The sequence below is a fragment of the Lampetra fluviatilis genome, chromosome 1 (assembly GCF_964198595.1).
Source record: "Lampetra fluviatilis chromosome 1, kcLamFluv1.1, whole genome shotgun sequence".
Classification (NCBI taxonomy): Eukaryota; Metazoa; Chordata; class Hyperoartia; order Petromyzontiformes; family Petromyzontidae; genus Lampetra; species Lampetra fluviatilis.
In genome coordinates this window covers 39248089-39265557 of record NC_136275.1, presented here as the reverse complement: position 1 = coordinate 39265557, position 17469 = coordinate 39248089, and the positions used below count along the sequence as shown (strand labels likewise).

Sequence of the window (17469 nt, the reverse complement as noted above, 5' to 3'; positions counted from 1 at the left end):
GGGGGGCCACGGCGGGCGAGATGTTAACTACCTCGCCTGGTATACAGGAGGTCGTGAGTTCGATCCCGACCCTTACGGCTGTATATTTGGAGTGTGCATGCTCTCTCTTCCCGTGGTTGTGGATTTTTTTCCGGGTCTTCCGGTTTTTCCCTCCACATTTATAAACATGCGTTTAGAGTATTTGGCTGCTATAAATTTCCACGTGATAAGCCACTTCGTTAAGCTGTCATTTATGGCCAGGTCGCTTCTGAAAAAGAGCTACATAGCTCAGTCATCAGATTGGAGCCGAAAGAAAAATTTGAATAAAATTACTTTATCGGCACAGTTTGGCGCCAGCTATCGTAGAGTGCGGTCGTGTCACTATGGTTCTCTGCGGTGAGTGCAATGTCTTTAAAAACAATGATGCCTACGTTTCTCCAATTAAAATTAACGCTAACCGCTTGAGCGTTCCCAGATTCAGCGGTGAACAGGACCCCCACCCTGCAACTTGCAGACGTCTCAGAACGAGAAAGGGTTAAATTCTATTATCCTGACTCCAGCACCTTGGGTCCCTAAGGGGGGGACAGGGCTGCATTGTTCGCACACCAAAGAACCCGTGCTGTAATGGGGGTTGTGTTTTCCAGCGTGTATTATTCCAGTAAATCGGTGCTCTGGTTAGAGCGCTTGGCTCACAGTTGGAAGGTGTCGCACATTCAAATTACCTGCTGGGGATTAACTCGGCCCATCATTCCTCCGAGGTGAATAAAATCTATACCGCATTATGGGAAGTCAACAGTAGTCGTTGTCAGGGTAATTTGTGCCTGCCATGGGAATGTGGAAAGTCCACCACTAGCTCCTGGCTGTAAACCAGGACATGACCCCACGCTTGAGCAGGAAGCCATCCCCGTGCCACCCCCGTGCTCTCCCGTGTCCCTCCAGTGCCCCTCTCCCCACCCGTGTCTAACGTGTGTGCGTCGTCTGCGTCACCTCCCCGCCCCGCCCCGTGCACCCTAGTGTTGTGGGTGCAGGACATGACGTCGCAGCACGAGCGGGTGCTGGAACGCCAGGGAGGTGCCGCCACGCAGACCGAGCTGGAGGAGGAGTCTAGTGCCGTGGCGGTGGCGGCTGCGTCGGGCTCATCTCCGGCGCGCTCGCCCAGCGAGTCGGAGCCCTTCTCCTCCGTGCTGCAGAGCTTCGCCTCCGACCTCGACACGCAGGTGCGCGCACTACCCGTCCTCGGCCTGTCGACGCCGGCTCGTCGGCGGAAGTGAGTCCTATGCGTTGTGGGCGCGTCATGGAACACGGGCCCCCTATGTCCCCCCCTCACCACCCACAGCGGCTATGAGATGTCAACTACCTTACCTGGTGTACAGGAGGTCGTGGGTTCGATCCCAACCTGGACGCCTGCTGTATATTTGGAGTCATCCCTTGTTTAACGCTGTTGATGCATTCGTGAAAAGGACAGCTTTAATCGAGGAATGACTGTTATGAATCAAATTTGCACTCTAAAATCAGCCTGCAGTAATGCTTTGGCAGGACAAAGACCTGATATGAGGGTACGCCATGGGGGTGAGATGTTAACTCCCTCGCCTGGTATGCAGGAGGTCGTGGGTTCGATCCCGACGCCTGTTAATTTGGAGTTTGCGTCTCTCCGTGGTCGCGTGGATTTTTCCCCGGGTCCTCTGGTTTTTCCCCTCCACAATTAGAATAAACGTGCATTGAGAGTATTTGACTGTTATAAATTTCCACGCGATAAGCCGATCCGTTGAGCATTCATTTGTGATAGCCAGGTGTCTTCTGAAAAAAAGAGCTACATAGCTCAGTGGGCCTCACCTGGTAATATAAAATAAAATTTATAGTAAAAGCAGCAAATAGCAAGTCGTGTTACACAGGCCAATGGGGAAACAGGGAATCGTCACTCAGCATTGTAAACATTTTAAAAAGCGTAGACAGAGTGATTCTACTTCCTATCACTCCTCTTCCGCTCCCAAAAAGTTCAATAAAATCTTGCTTCCTGAACAATGGGTTTTTAATTAACATTGGAGCACTCTTTACAATATGTGTGTGCACTGGGTTTCACTGTGTACCCCACTAACGTATGGTTCGTATGCTCGTAATATAAAAATATTTAAAAATACTTTTAAAAAAAATACGCTTTAATGAAATGTACTGTCCGAGCTGCCTCTCCCCCTGCCCCCTTCCCCCATCGCCCCTCCCCTCCTTCCACATCCCCCGCCTCTCGGCGTGACTCCCCGAGGCTTGCCGTGACGTAAGGGACCACGTGGTGATTTACAGCCAACGTGAGTTGAGCGTCGACAATTAGAGCTGTAAACGTGGGCAATTAGAGCCGTAAAAAAGATCGTTTAAAAAAAAATATTTTTAATTTACAATGATGGAATATAGTATTGTCATCAGTATGACATACCTATACCACGTTTGCAGTCGATACGACATTGGGAATACGGTTGAAATTGAGTTACAAGATTTTAGGATACGACAACACACGTAGTAAGTTAAATCAAAGCGTGTAAAATGTTTTAAAATATATGTTTTGGATTTTTATGATATAATATCGTATTGTCATCAGTATGACGTAGATATTTCAAGTTTACAGTCGATAGCACATTGGGAAGTGGGTAAAAATGTAGTTACACGATTTATTTTTTGAGGATACAACAGACGGAGTGAGTTAAATAAAAGCGTGTAAAATGGTGATAATTTTACAGCAACCTCTTACACTGGCCCGACTTGTCAACAAGCTGTGTGTATCTATGACGGTATCGCCATCCATCGTGCACAAACATTCCAGTTCGCAGCAGTTGAAACAAAACTCTGCTCATTGGACTTGTCCGCTCTTATGAAACGAACGCATTTTGACTTGGCCGCAACGTAACTGGCGAACGTGGTAGATTGTCAGCATGAAACCATCTACGGCGCTGTTGACTTGACGTGAACTTGTCATCTGAGAATCTGTTATTGAATTGTTCAATTGCAAACATTTGGTCTATTCGCAGTAAACAACTTGGGGACCCTGTAGGGAGAGTTGGATAGGAGGCCGTTCCCTTGCCTGCTGTTACAAAGGGAATTGTGAGCCTGACGTTTCGTTTGTGTTGCGAAGGGAAGTCAATTGGTGTGGCTCACGACAGGTTAATGTCATACGGAGGCTTCAGTGACCCAATATTACGATTTTTAAAATTTCTTTTTGGATAGATTGTGTCGGTATCACATCACATTTCTCTTTTTCTATAACCTTCCACCACCCAACAGAGCCAATCAAATCAATATTGTATAAAATCGTCAAAAAATGTTGCGTGCTCTTCACATTACGATTTGCTGATAAAACAATAAATCGGTAGATTTGCCCATGACATTACTACTTGTTTTGATTGTATTATATATGTATGTATGGTGCAACAGTGGCGAGGTGTTAACTACCTCGCCTGGTATGCAGGACCCTGATGCCTGTATATTTGGTTGTTTGTACATTTTCCCCGTGGTGGTGTGAATTCTTTTCGGGTCCTCTGGTTTTTCCCTCCACATTTAAATTCGTGCGTTTAGAGTATTTGGTGGCTGCAAATGTCCACGTGTGAAGCCACTTAGTTGAGCTATCGTTTGTGGCCAGGTTGCTTTTGAATAGCGGCTATATAGCTCAGCAGACCTTACCTGGTAAAATACAAATACTTAATAGTTACATCTCAAATGTCAAACCGTGACTCTGCAGGGGGGAATCGGTCTCTCATCCAGCTCTGTGGGACGGTGCTTACAGTGATGAGAGCGCAAAGCCCTGGAGAGAAAACAACAACAACGTCACATGATGCAGACAAGTGCCAGCAGATGGTGGAGGGTTATACAAGTATTCAAATAAAAAGTACATTAGACCCTATGCAATGATCTATTCCAAGAGTAACTCATGAATCCTGACAGGTTGTGTGGGCAGCTGCTAGGAATATTGCAAAATCACACCTGCTGCTACCTGCTGCTACCTGCTGCATCATCATCAGCCGGTGTTTGTGTTTTTGCGTTGTAACCGGTGTCGGTGTGTTTGGTCACTCCCGAACGTGACGTTTATCAGTCTTCGGCTATACATAGTTGCACACGCAGTTTAGACGGCGGTTTACGGAGTTTTCTGTTTTCTGTAAACGCGTTCATCAAACGGCGGTGCACGTCTGTGTGTAGCGCGTGTGTAGCAGGTGTTTGAGCTGGATGTTGTGTCAATTGTAAACCGTTGAGTAAGCAGAGCTGCGCTTCATTTGACCCTCGAGCGCGACGCAAATAGCGACGTGCTAGCGTTACGCAGCTTCCGTGCCCGTTACCCTCCAGATATAAATATGTCCGAATCGCAGTGTAATCGATACGTGCTTGGCAGACGTGCTGCTGCTGCCGCCGCCGCATTGTTGATTTAAAATGTAATTAAACATTTTATAGTATTGGATTCACCAAGGGGGTAGGAGAGGGCAGTGAAAAGAATGGAGAGTGTGCAAGGGCTTCATCGACTGTGCCAGCAGGTTCCAGGTTAGCCGCGGTTGTCGCAATCCGCTTGAGGACACCGCTGCTATTTCTTAGTTAGTTCTCCGAGCCTGTTGTTGTGAAAGTAGGATTTGGACGTGTCTAATGTTTTAGGGGGAACCGTTCAAGAGAGACACGCAAACTCCAAATACACAGCAGGCGTCGGGGTGGGGTTCGAACCCACGACCTCCCGCATACCAGGCGAGGGAGTTCACATCTCGCCAGCGCGGAGCCATATGTTACATGGCAGGTAGCATGCACTGATTTTTGCAGAAGGACGTAGCTTGCGATGGGATCTGCCAACATCCCCGTTATCCCCCCCTCTCCCCGTGGCGACGTCACCGTTGCGGCGTAGTCATTGATTGGCGGCTGTCGTTTGCTGTGCGCTACAGGACAGCGACTCAGACTCGGAGTTCCCGTCGATCCCGTCGGCCGTGCCGGTCACGGGGGAGTCGTACTGCGACTGCCTGGGCAGGGTGGAGCCGCCCGCGCGCTTCCCCGGGGCGCGCTCCAGCAAGCGCGCCCGTGACTGCCGCTGCGGCGAGGACGACGACCGTGCGTGCCCCCCCCCCCCCCTGCTTCACCGCCACCACCGGCATCGCCAGACATGCACGCTACACACACCACACACATGCTTCACACACCACATACGCACGGTACACACACCACACCATACACAGACCACACACATAATACACATGCTACACACACCACACACATGTTTTTTTGACACACCACAGCCTACACAGACCACACACATAATACACATGCTACACACACCACACACATGCTATACACACGTGCTACATACACTTCACACATCATACATCGCACACATTTCCACCACACGCACACATGCTCTCCACTTACACACTACATACACCACACGCTACACACGCTATACACATCATATACGCTACAAAAACTCTTACCACACACTCACCACATACACTCTCACCACACACACACACACATGCTCACCACAAACACTGAATGAATCCATGTTTAACACAAACACCAGGTCCCAGTGTCCACTGGGTGTGTATTACACAGGATCTGGGTTCCTAGAAATCCTGTGTACATTCGGTGCAGGAGGTGCGTGGGTCCAGAGTTATACCAGATACTTGTTGTGTAAGACACTGAGCTATTTTAGGAGCTGAGTACATGAAGGGCGCATTACACACACACATTGTTTTGGTTATACACGTCGATGATGTGCCAGTCCCCGGTGTCAAGCAGTTAGCGCGCCACGCTATGAACCCGGCAGCCCGAGTTCGATTCCCACTCACGATTATCTGAACCGGTCTTGGGCCTCCCCTCGGTCGATTCGGTCTCCAATGAGTACCTGGTGCGGTGTGTAAACATCGCCGCTGGGGAGTGGGGCTGGCCACCCACTCCTTCGTGTGCCGTTGACGGCCTTCATAGGCGCTCCTCGCTAACAACACTTGCCCCGACAGTCTGTTAAGGGCTCTACGGGGGTGATCTTTGTCTTTGCAGTGTTTGACTGGGTGTGGGATGACGTGCACAAGTCGGCGGCCGTGGCGCTGGGCTGCGAGAAGCGTGAGGTGAACTTCCACATGGACTACAGCTGTGGCACAGCGGCCGTGCGGGGCTCGCGGGAACTCTGCGAGGGGCAGCACTTCTGGGAGATCAAGATGACGTCTCCCGTCTACGGCACGGACATGGTATGCGGCACAGACAGATTACGTGACACGGACGTGGTACATGGCACGGACGGAGTACAGGTAGTCCCCGACTTACGATGGTCCGACTTACGATATTTCTATCTTACGATGGCGATAGCGATATGACAAAATTGTTAAATATTTTACATTTCGTGCGGCAGGCAAATGCAGCAGCGTACGAGGTACGATACTGTACGTTGGGACGCTGCCGGGATGTACTGTACACATATAGTTTATACAGTACGGTACTGTAAATTGCTCTTTTGCTAAATTATCACCATTTTTTAAGACTCCTGGGTAGGCTAGGTCTACAGGAAAGCCACCCACACGGATGCTTATCTAAAACCGGATTCCCACCACCATCCATCCCAGAAGAATTCCCTCATCAAGACTCTATATCATAGAGCCCAATGCATCTCCGACCATGAACACATTTACAGGGAACTCAAACACGTACGCCAAGCTCTTAAGGCTAATGGTTACTCCGACTACACAATCCGCAAAGCCATCACTCCAACCATCAAGAAAGATCCTGTTGAGGAGCCTTTCAAGACCATCACCTTACCCTACATTGCTGGGGTCACAAAAAAGATCTCCAAAATCCTGATTAAACACAAGATCCAGGTCCGATTCAACACAGTACATAAAATCCGTGATCTGGTACCATCTGTAAAAGATGTGATTCCAGACATACAGTACCCTGGCGTCTACAAACTAAGTTGCCTCTGTGGTAGCAGTTACATTGGGGAAACCAAACGACACGTCTCAGACCGCATTCGTGAACATAAAGCTGATCTAAAACACGGTAGGACAAACACCTCAGCCGTGGCAGACCACTGTTACAACTCAGTGGGCTCACATGACATTGACTTCTCCAAGACGGAGGTTCTCTGCAAGCCATCTGGCTATCATGAGAGATTCGTTCATGAGGCGATTCACATATACAAACACAGAGACAATTTTAACCGAGAAGATGGATTCAGGCTTAGCAATCATTGGAAGGACGTAATAAACCATTTCGATACACATTAGGGTGAGTTGAATAATACATAGTGTTATATTAAAATGTATAAAGTATAGGGTGGTTTACAGCAATACAGTATATAATTTAATGTTGGGTTTATCTATGGCAGTATATAGTACTGTATATGCTAAGAGAATAAAGTTTAGATGGAAGTATATTATATACTTCTTACGACGTAGAATTGTAATTTATTATTTGTTGTTAGTAACTCAGCTTATTGTAGAGTATAGTAAGTTTAAGTTTATATTGTAGTTTTCTATGTAGTTTTTACTTTGGTTTTCTACGTGGTTGTTTGGTAAATGCAGCTACATATCACTAACATTCCTTTCCTTTATTAACGCTGTTCCTTGCGCCCCCCCGTGGTGCTGTTGATCCTGCATAATGCATGGGCATAATGGGACTTTGAAACCCCTCCGCCCACCTCCTACGCATTGTCCATTGGTATGCTAAATTCCTCTTCATATGCACATTCTTTTGTTAAGGCGCTCCTCCTCGCAACACCTATATAAGCTCCTAGCTTGATAATGTTCTCATTCTTCGCCTGAGGACGGCTGCTTGCGTTGTGGCCGAAACGTCGTGAGAATTGTTTTATTATGTTTTATTTTTATTATTTTATTACTTCCCTTCTACGTGACTTTACCGAAAGAACCAAGAAGAGGCTAGGCCATTTTCGACTTACGATATTTTCGACTTACGATGGGGTCGTCGTAACGCATCTCCATCGTAAGTCGGGGACTACCTGTACATGGCATGGACTGGGTACATGGCACCAATGGTTTCGAGCCAGCATGGCACACAGCTCTGGTACCTAATGGCAGTGGCGCCGGAGCAGCGCATACCCAGCTGGCGTGTATCGGGCACGCCGGGGGGGAGGGGGGGGGTGCCGGGCTGACGTGCGCGTGCCACTGTCGCGGCAGATGGTGGGCGTGGGGACGGGGCAGGTGAACCTGGACCGCTACCGCCACATGTTCTGCAGCCTCCTGGGCAAGGATGACGAGAGCTGGGGATTGTCCTACACCGGTGAGTCGCACTGGCGGCGCTGCTAAATTGAACACTTGAATAATGTACGTGGTTACGTCATGAGGTGAAATGTTAATTTGAAACTCTGGCGATGAGTGGTTCTGCTCCACAATTACCCAGATTCCACCGTGTACTATATCTTAGCTGTGCTCATCACCCGATAATCACAAGAAATATAAAAAATGTTGTCTTTTAAAAAGTAAAAAAAATAGTGGCGGGAATGTAGGGGAGGGGAGTTGTAATCACTGTGTTGATCTCTCTTTAGTACTTAAGCGTGGATAAGGAACATCACACCCACACTGTGTTTGGTTTGTCCAAAGTGATTTTATATGGTTACTGTTACTTTCTTCACGATTTACTTTATGCAAACTAAGTATTGGATCATGATCTGTATGCATTGGCTGCTGGGGCAAACCATGTCAGCATGGTTATTGTTGTTTTTGAAAGTACTGTTAAATGTTTCAAAGTCATCGTCACAGCCCGTACCGACTGCTTCATCTCAACCACACTGAGTTCAATCACCACACTGCAGATTACAACAACACACCCACCGACTCACCCACTCACCACACTGCAGATCACAACAATAACACACCCACTGACTAACCCACTCACCACACTGCAGATCACATCAATAACACACCCACTGACCCACCCACTCACCGCACTGCAGATCACAACAATAACACACCCACTGACTCAACCACTCACCACACTGCAGATCACAACAACAACACACCCACTGACCCACCCACTCACCGCACTGCAGATCACATCAATAACACACCCACTCACCGCACTGCAGATCACATCAATAACACACCCACTCACCGCACTGCAGATCACAACAACAACACCCTCACTCACCCACCCACTCGCCACACTGCAGATCACAACAATAACACACCCACTCATCACACTGCAGATCACAACAATAACACACTCACTCACCTACCCACTTACCGCACTGCAGATCACAACAACAACACACTAACCCACCTACTCACCACACTGCAGATCACAACAATAACACACCCACTCACCACACTGCAGGTCACATTAACAACTCTTTCTGCTACTTCCCGCACATTGCTCCACTTAGGAATCCCTCCAAACCCCTCTTCCCCCAAGCTCTGGTAATAACCTTGCTCAATTCCGCTTGACGTGTTGGGCCTTCGGACCTGTGCTCAACAACTGTTTAAAATAAAAACTTGAAAAAATGCATCCATCGGAAGATTAGGGGATCCGATATGACTTCCTTGACAATCAAATTATAGCAACATGCAAGTGGTGGCGCATTGATCCCTAGAACTGGGCGCCACGATGGCAAGATGCTAACTTCCTCACCTGGTATACAAGAGGTCGTCAGTTTTATCCCGACCCTGACGCCTGTTGTATATTTGTAGTTTGCGTGTCTCTCTATCTCCCCGTGGTCGTGTGCATTTTTCTCCAGGTCCTCCGGTTTTTCCCTCCACATTTATAATTAACGTGCGTTTAGAGTATTCTGCTAATGCTATAAATTTCCACGTGATAAGCCACTCCGTTGAGGTATCACTTGTGGCCAGGTCGCTTCTGAAAAAGGGCTACATAGCTCAGTGGGCCTTACCCGGTGTGGCGCGTGTTTCCCCCCCAAGGCCTACTGTACCACAAGGGAGACAAGGTGCACTTCTCCACGCGCTTTGGCCAGGGCTCCATCCTGGGCGTGCACCTGGACACGTGGCACGGCACGCTCACCTTCTACAAGAACAGGAAGTGCCTGGGTGAGTGCGGCTCCCCCCCCGCGGCGTCCTGTCCCCGTGTCACACCGCCGCCCGATCTGCAACGTCGCCCAGCAATTCTGGCGATGATGGCGCTGGCTCGCGTGTATGTGTGTGTGTCTGTTGAACTTCTTTCGCACCGTACGTGGCCAACCGCACTAATCGGAGGTGCAGGGGAAGAACAACAAACTCAACACAAAAAGCAGTTCTAAAGAAACGAGTTTTTAATCTAGATGATTTAAAAGTGCATTGCTCCAGTGGCTTCCTAATATCGGAAAGAACAGCGTTCCAGACGGCAGCAGAAGCGCATCTTAAAGCACGCGATGTGGTAACAGGCTTTGTTCTATGGCCAGCCAAACTGCTGCAAGGATGATCTGAGTTTGCTTGACGGTTAATGCTCCTTGACGAGGTCGGCAAGGTATTGTGGTTTATTTGTGGCGAGCACTTTGTGTGCAATGAGTGCAACCTCAACGTTGCCGCGTATGGTGGCATGTGCCGCTAGACGGAGGGGTCACTTTGTGAGCGCTGTGCATGCTGCGTGCCGATTGATCACTGGCGATGGGTTTTGTGAACGCATTGGAAGATAACGCAAGGATGGTGCTGCTAAATCGTATTTCCAGTGCTTCTCTTTGAAAAAATCTGCTTCCACTAATCAGAAGTGGCTGTTGGTGGGGGAAGTCCATGGGGCACCGTAATGGGTACAACATAACCATGTACAGGAGCAAGGAAAGAGATCGGTTAGGCATGGGGTTAAAGCTACAGATTGGCTGCAGTGCTCTTATCCAGAGCAGCAGTGTCACACTGCAGCGCCACTGGTGCCACTTCTGTTGACACCGCTGGGGCAAAGCGGGACGTGTGCTCCGATCGGCACTCGTCCCTAGTCTGGTGGCTTGCCGGCTACTGACTCGGCTTATAGTGGACTACGCTTGTTTGTATGTACGGTGAACTTCTTTTGCACACCGCACGTAGCCAACCGCGCTAACTGGAGGTCTCTGCTCGTTGTCGTGGTCCGTGCCTCTTCCCTGTGCCCGCCCTCGCCGCGTCCCCGCCGCTCTCCGTGTGACCGCGCTGGGCTAGGCGTGGCGGCACGGGGGCTGCAGAACAAGCGCCTCTACCCCATGGTGTGCTCCACGGCCGCCCGCAGCAGCATGAAGGTAGAGCGAGCACCCCCCCCACTGCGTGTGTGCGAGATCTTGTTGTGACCCCCGTAGGCTTTGGATATCCCGCGGTTCAGAATATGTAGAATACGATAGAGCAGCGGCTTTCAGAGTGCGGTCCCCAATACCACCAGCGGAGTGATCCCCCCACAGGTGGTCCGTGGGGCTGTGATGCAAACGCCTAAAAGGTTTGAGAGACGCTGATATAAGTTGATGGAATCCCGGTGTACAAATTATATTGTAGCAATATGAATCTGCCTGTAGAAATTATTTACCAATTGGATCTCAGTGTACAAATATCATGAGAGTCATGTGACCCCCACCAACGTTTCTCACAACCTTGTTTCCAGTTGGCACAATGACCGGTATGAAACGATAAGAAAGGCAATCGCTCAAGCCACGTTCCTTGCGTTGGACAATCAGTTTGTCAGTGAAGTTATTCACTTCATGGTTCAGCTCTTCAACCATTCCACTCGTAATTTTGTGAATTCCATTTGGAGAAATTACTGAATACATTTAGCTCAATATGCATAAAAATATTAATGTGATACAATGCATTTTTGCTTATGTGCCACAGTGTACAAGTTATTGTATTCATCCACAGAACAAAAATCTTCTCTGCTTATTGGCGTTGGCCACTGTCAGAAAAAAATGCTTTATATGCACTAACATATCCAGCTGTTAATTGCGAGTGACAGTATGGAGTTGATTAAATCATACTTGTTTCAAAAGTACGTGAAGTTCTCCTTAGTAGGACGACAGTGGTGGCGTGAGAGGTCAATGATTGTTTAATTAAGAATGCTTTGGGGTTTCTCATCATTTTACAGAAGTTTTTGGTTTTGAAACACGTGTGTGTGTGTTGTACGTGGGTAACTGTAGTGTTGTCTTTGTTGTATGTTCCAGGGTGTTTTCACATTTAATATTTCTAAAACGATCCCTGTAACCATAAACAGTAATTTGCTGAATGAACACACAAAGCACCAATGCACCACAGACGCTGTCCAAGCGTTGGGCGCCAAGATGGCGAGATGTTAACTACCTCGCCTCTGGTGTACAGGAGTCGTGGGTTCGATCCCAACTCTTGACGCCTGCTGTATATTTGGAGTTTGCTTATTCTCCCCGTGGTCGTGTGTTTTTTTTCTTCGGGTCCTCCGGTTTTTCCCTCCGCATTTATAATTGACATTCGTCCAGAGTATTTGGCTGCTATAAATGTCCACGTGATAAGCGACTTTATTTTAGTTTTCAGTTGACCTACGACTGACAAGCGATCGCGGTCTTTCCCCTCTTACCGGCGCCGCTCTCTCTCCCACCCTCTCTGCATCACCTCCACTACCCCCCTCCCCACTCTCTCTGTGCGTCACCAGCGCCACTTAACCCCACTCTCCCTGCGCGCGACGCCCAGGTCATCCGCTGCCGCTCGGCGCCGACGTCGCTGCAGTTCCTGTGCTGCCTGCGGCTGCGTCAGCTGATCCCCGCGCACAGCGACGCGCTGCAGGTGCTGCCCCTGCCGCCGGGCCTGCGCCTCTTCCTGCGCAACAACCTGGGCTGGATCCTGTCGCTATGCACGCACGGAGCGCGCGGGGCGGACGACGGGAGCGGCGGCGACGACGACGGCAGTGGCGGTGGCGGCGGCAGCGACGACGATGACGACGGCGGTGGCGGTGTTGGGGACGCGGCGGGCGTGGCGCTGGGGGACCAGACCCGCGCGGCGCAGCGCAAGAAGTGTCGGCTCAACTGAAACTTTTTTTTCGTTCCCGCCACCCACCACCCGCCACCCGCCGACGAAGGCCGGGTCGACGCGAGGGCCGAAGAAGGCGTCCCCTTCTCTCCTGTTTTTAAAAAACAAACAACAACAACTCTGAAGGCGGGAGCATTGGTTTGCAGCATGCGGACCGGACTGCGCGTGGAAGAGGGGGGTGCCCGTGAACTTTGCTAATTGAACACGCCGTTTACAATGACGTTTTGCTCGTGGATGTTTTTAACGTATATTTTCTATTTTTTCATCTACTTACGCGGGGTATTTGGTCTTTCAAATCGTGTTTTTTTTCTCAAACTCCATCTCGCAGCCCCATTTTTTTCCCCCCGTGATTAACCAACAGGAATGTTCAAATGTAAATATTGTAATCTTTATGTCGTTGACATTTCTGTCGATTGGTAGAAAATGGAACTCGCGTTTGGGGGGCCAAAAGCATGGGAGCCAGAGGGGGGGGGGGACCCCTTGTCCACAGGGTGCGGAGACATCCACAGAGCCGCTGCCTTCCTGTTATCACGTTGTACTCTAAACACATTGCAAAACAAGACCCCTGCTAGGGTGCACGCGTCAGTGCCATATACGTTGACAATCGAGGTCATACGCAGCATCGTTGGAGACCTGGGGGCAGTTGCCATGCCCATTAAGGGGCCTTGAACGACCGAATTCAAATATCGTGTCGTTGGAAGCGCAATTGCTTGCTGCCAGTTGTTTCCTGGTTTATATAGTCTGCGTTTTACAGAATTTAAGTCTTTTTTTTCTTTCAACATTTTGGTCTCGAACTGAATGGCGACGTGTTTTAAGCGAGCACCTTTACAGGATTCCTGTCACAGCATTCTCAGATGAATGAATTTCCTCGTTCAAAATTTCCCAAACTTAAATTCCGCGCAAGGCCGCCCTTGCGATTCTTTTAACGTTCGCCAATCTCCTTCATTCGATGCAAGTTCAGTCGTTAAATGCCGGATGTGTCCGATGATTGGCAGCAAATTAATCCGATAATATGCACCGATTCGATGAAGATAGACCTTTGAACTTGCACTCCTGTCACCTTGCAGCACACGGCATGCACTCGAGATAATTAATTTAATTTCGCCCGCATCGCTAGGGATGCGGTCTACCAATCGTCGGGTGCACGAAGCGTGTAAATGCAATTTGCATTCGAATTGAGGGATTGGTTCACGAGGAAACGTGTGTGTGTGTGTGTGTACTATAGTTGTCATGAGGAAAGGAGTTTGGAAAATCCTGCCCTCTCGTGCATTTTAATTGAAATAAATGTTAATTTATATGTAAGTCTTTCCTTGAGTCGCAAGACGTTTTCAGAAGCACTCCCACATTATGTTCGGACAAAAATCCTGCCAAGCAGTTTGTTCCTCATTTTCAGAAGGGGGTGGGGAGGCAGGTGGGGCACTTTCGCCGATAAGACATCATCGGTGCGAGGGCCGCCATCACCGCCTGCAAGGGGTTGTTTTCACATTTGTCTATTGTCGGGAGGCCGCCAGTGGCCCAGCGGTGGGGCCTTGCAACGGAGAACGCCGCTGTCAACAGGGATGTTTCGTACGTGGGGGGTAAGCTGGAGAACCTGGGGAAAACCCACACGCGCCACGATGGTAAGTTGAAGCTGAAGATCGCAGAGAAGATCTGACGCACAACGAGGGGACGCCAATCGAAGTTCTGCCATCTCTTGGCCTCCTCAGTCCAGCAAATGCCGGGAGTGTTGCGACACACACCGATCCCTGCGTTGAACCAACCAACCAGCCCCTGCGCGTGGATTGCAGACTCCCTGCAGCGGCGCGCGCGTCGAGGAAGGCGAATGGGAGAGTTGTGCGGTGTGTAAATTGGGCCTCAATCTCGCTCGGAGAGGGGTGTTTTCAGAGAAGCGAATATAGATTTCGGTGAGCGACCTTTGGATCGGACGCATGTATGTAACTTGTTTCACAACGTACGGAGTCAATCGTGCCAAACGGAGGAGCCTTACTCCTGAGCACTTGCCACCCAGCTGACGAGCAATACCACGCTTCAAGCTCGGCCTGTGTAGCTGATGGTAGCCGTTGCTTTAACACCCGGGTGAGTATAGATCGTCAGGTTCCTTGTTTTGAGATGTTTATTTAAATGACTTCACGCCTGGTACACAGGGCGTCAATACATCCATCATACTGGTTTTCCATAATGTTCTTATTGGCATCTATTATTTGAAAGGCTGAGGTCAGGTGTCCACTGTGAAATGTTTTTTTTAGTATCTTGTACTATAAGGACACAGTTGCAAGGTTTGATGGTTATAGAATAGTCCTGACTATGATGACCTCTGGACTTTGACTTCTCAAAGTCTGTAGGCCGTACCTTTGTCGTACATTTTCACTTCGTACTGCTGCGCTGTTGCATTTTATAAAATCCATTTCACCGATTCAAAAACTTGGGGGTTTCATATCACAACAGATGCGAAGTTGTGAAAATTTTAATATATAACACCAGCTCGATTTCATTTTTGTGATGGGTTGAGTTGGTCTTGGAAGTGCAGAGAACCAAGTCAACAAATATATGAAAGTATGTTGAACTTGTTTCGCACCATACATAGCCAACCGTGCTAATCAGAGGTGCGGGGAAGGACTACAAACTAAACGCACAAAGCAGTTAAAAATAAATTAGTTTCAAATTTAGATTGAAAAGTGTATAGCGCCAGTGGCTTCCTAGTATCGGAAGGTAGAAGGTTCCAGATGGCCGCAGAAGCGCATCTGGAAACGCACGATGCCGTGACCGTCTTTGTGTGATGGTTATCCAAAAGCCACCGCAAGGATGACTGGAATTTGCTTGATGGTTTATGCTCCTTGACGAGGCCACGTCAAGTATTCATTTAAGGCCGAGTCAACCTAGGGAAGACCCAGGACATTATGATAACTTATGTCGGCCGTGACCGGGAATCGACCTAATGTTAGACGCGTGTATTTCTATCGGCCTTCCATCACAATGTATTCAACACTTCTCTCGTTTCGCCGTTATCTTTAGTTTTTTTGTTGTTGTGTTCCTGGAGTGTGGTCGTTGGGTGGCAATCTTGTTTTGGACAAACCTTCGAAAAAACTCTTCGGCGTCGTGGTCTTCTAGGACGTGCTGTGCACGCTCGTTTCTCCATCACAGAGTTGCAGTGTTTCGCAGGTTTCCCTTCGTGCCTTCAACGGCACGGAGAAGCGCAAAGCGGTGCCCCGACTCCTCCTGCTGCTGCTGCTGCGCACACGGGCAGAGTACGACCCGTAGACCCCTCGTCAATGTAATCGAGGCAGATGCTTCACGCAGCGGTACAACTTCGTTCACGGTGACAAATCCAGTGCCTTGGGTTCTTACACTGGGGGGGAGTTAGCAAAAGGACCCAGGTGGGTGTTAAAAGTCCCGGGAGGTTACAGCAAAATACGCGTGCATGGAAAAGTATAGGTTGCCATTTCGAAGGACAACGTTCGATTAAAAGGGCTTCTTGTTTGCACAAATTCCAGGATGGTGCTGCACCATCCATCTGTTGTTGGTAGCTTTTGAGTGTTTTTCGTGACGTGTGCTTCGTAACAACCTTCCACTGCATAGGCCAGGGATTCTAAAAACTCCCAGTCCTCACTCAACCAAAGAGCACCTTTTCACGCTGACCAATATTTTCCTTTCAATAACAAGCTGTCGTCTCTGGTTGCACGCACCTGAGATGTTAACTATCTCGCCTGGTATACGGGAGGACGTGGATTCGATCCAAGCCATGACGCCTGCTGTATATTTGGAGTTTGCATGTCTCTCTCTCCGTGGTCTCGTGGATTTTTCTTTGGGACCTCCGATTTTATCCTCCATTTAGAAACACGCGTTTAGAGTATTTGGCTCGTGTAAATTTCCACTTGATAAGCCACTTCGTTGAGCTATCATTTGTGATAGCCAGGTCGTTTCTGAAAAAGAGCTCTTTATCTCCGTGGGCCTTACCTGGTAAAATAAATAAAAAAATTTATATTGCTAAACATAAACACGTGTCCACCGTGGTTGGCAGGTGAGGACTGGAGTTTGAGAAGCCCTGTGCTCATCCCGAGTTTTGGAATTCCTCCATCGGTAGAAGTCCAGTCTCTTTCAGTGATGCAAGAGGTCTGTTATTAAAGTTGTGTCATGCCGGGCAGTGTAACAATGTGAACCCGCTTCATCTTCACTGCCCTGGGATGGCATTGTCACCAGGCGAGATCGAGGGTGTCCTGTCGGATGAGTTCCACCAAATCCCAGATCACGAGTGGATTGTACGGACGTTGAACTTCTTTCGCGCCCTACGTAGTCAACCGTGCTAACCGGTGTTGCGGGGGAAATGACAACAGACGAAACGCAAAAAGCAAATCGGAAGGTACCGGTTTTCGATCTAGAATTTATAGAACCAGAATAACTTCGTGTGTGTTGGACTTGGCACTCCTCTGGATCTCTCCCTACAAAGCACCTTACATTAATTCCTAAGGTCATTACAACATCACTTAACCCTCTTTTCGTGGTTCAAGGTCTCTAAAGGTCTCTTAAAGTTCAACGTGAAACATGCGAACACCTCCGCTGATGATGGTCTCTATTCGCTTTAAAAAAAAAAAAGTGTCCCTGCAGA

General features: G+C 48.8%; 1 protein-coding gene across 1 annotated transcript in view; it reads left to right on the top strand.

The window, feature by feature from the left end:
- SPSB3 (splA/ryanodine receptor domain and SOCS box containing 3) overlaps positions 1–14173 on the top strand; it is a 30369-nt gene extending 16196 nt beyond the window's left edge. The window contains exons 2-8 of the mRNA XM_078862567.1: positions 994–1196; positions 4878–5040; positions 5983–6170; positions 8112–8214; positions 9849–9974; positions 11049–11125; positions 12531–14173. Of these exons, the coding sequence (XP_078718693.1) occupies positions 1011–1196; positions 4878–5040; positions 5983–6170; positions 8112–8214; positions 9849–9974; positions 11049–11125; positions 12531–12866 (1179 nt within the window). The 5' untranslated portion in view covers positions 994–1010 and the 3' untranslated portion in view covers positions 12867–14173. The remainder of the gene's footprint in view (positions 1–993; positions 1197–4877; positions 5041–5982; positions 6171–8111; positions 8215–9848; positions 9975–11048; positions 11126–12530) is intronic.
- The last annotated feature ends 3296 nt before the right edge of the window (positions 14174–17469 follow it).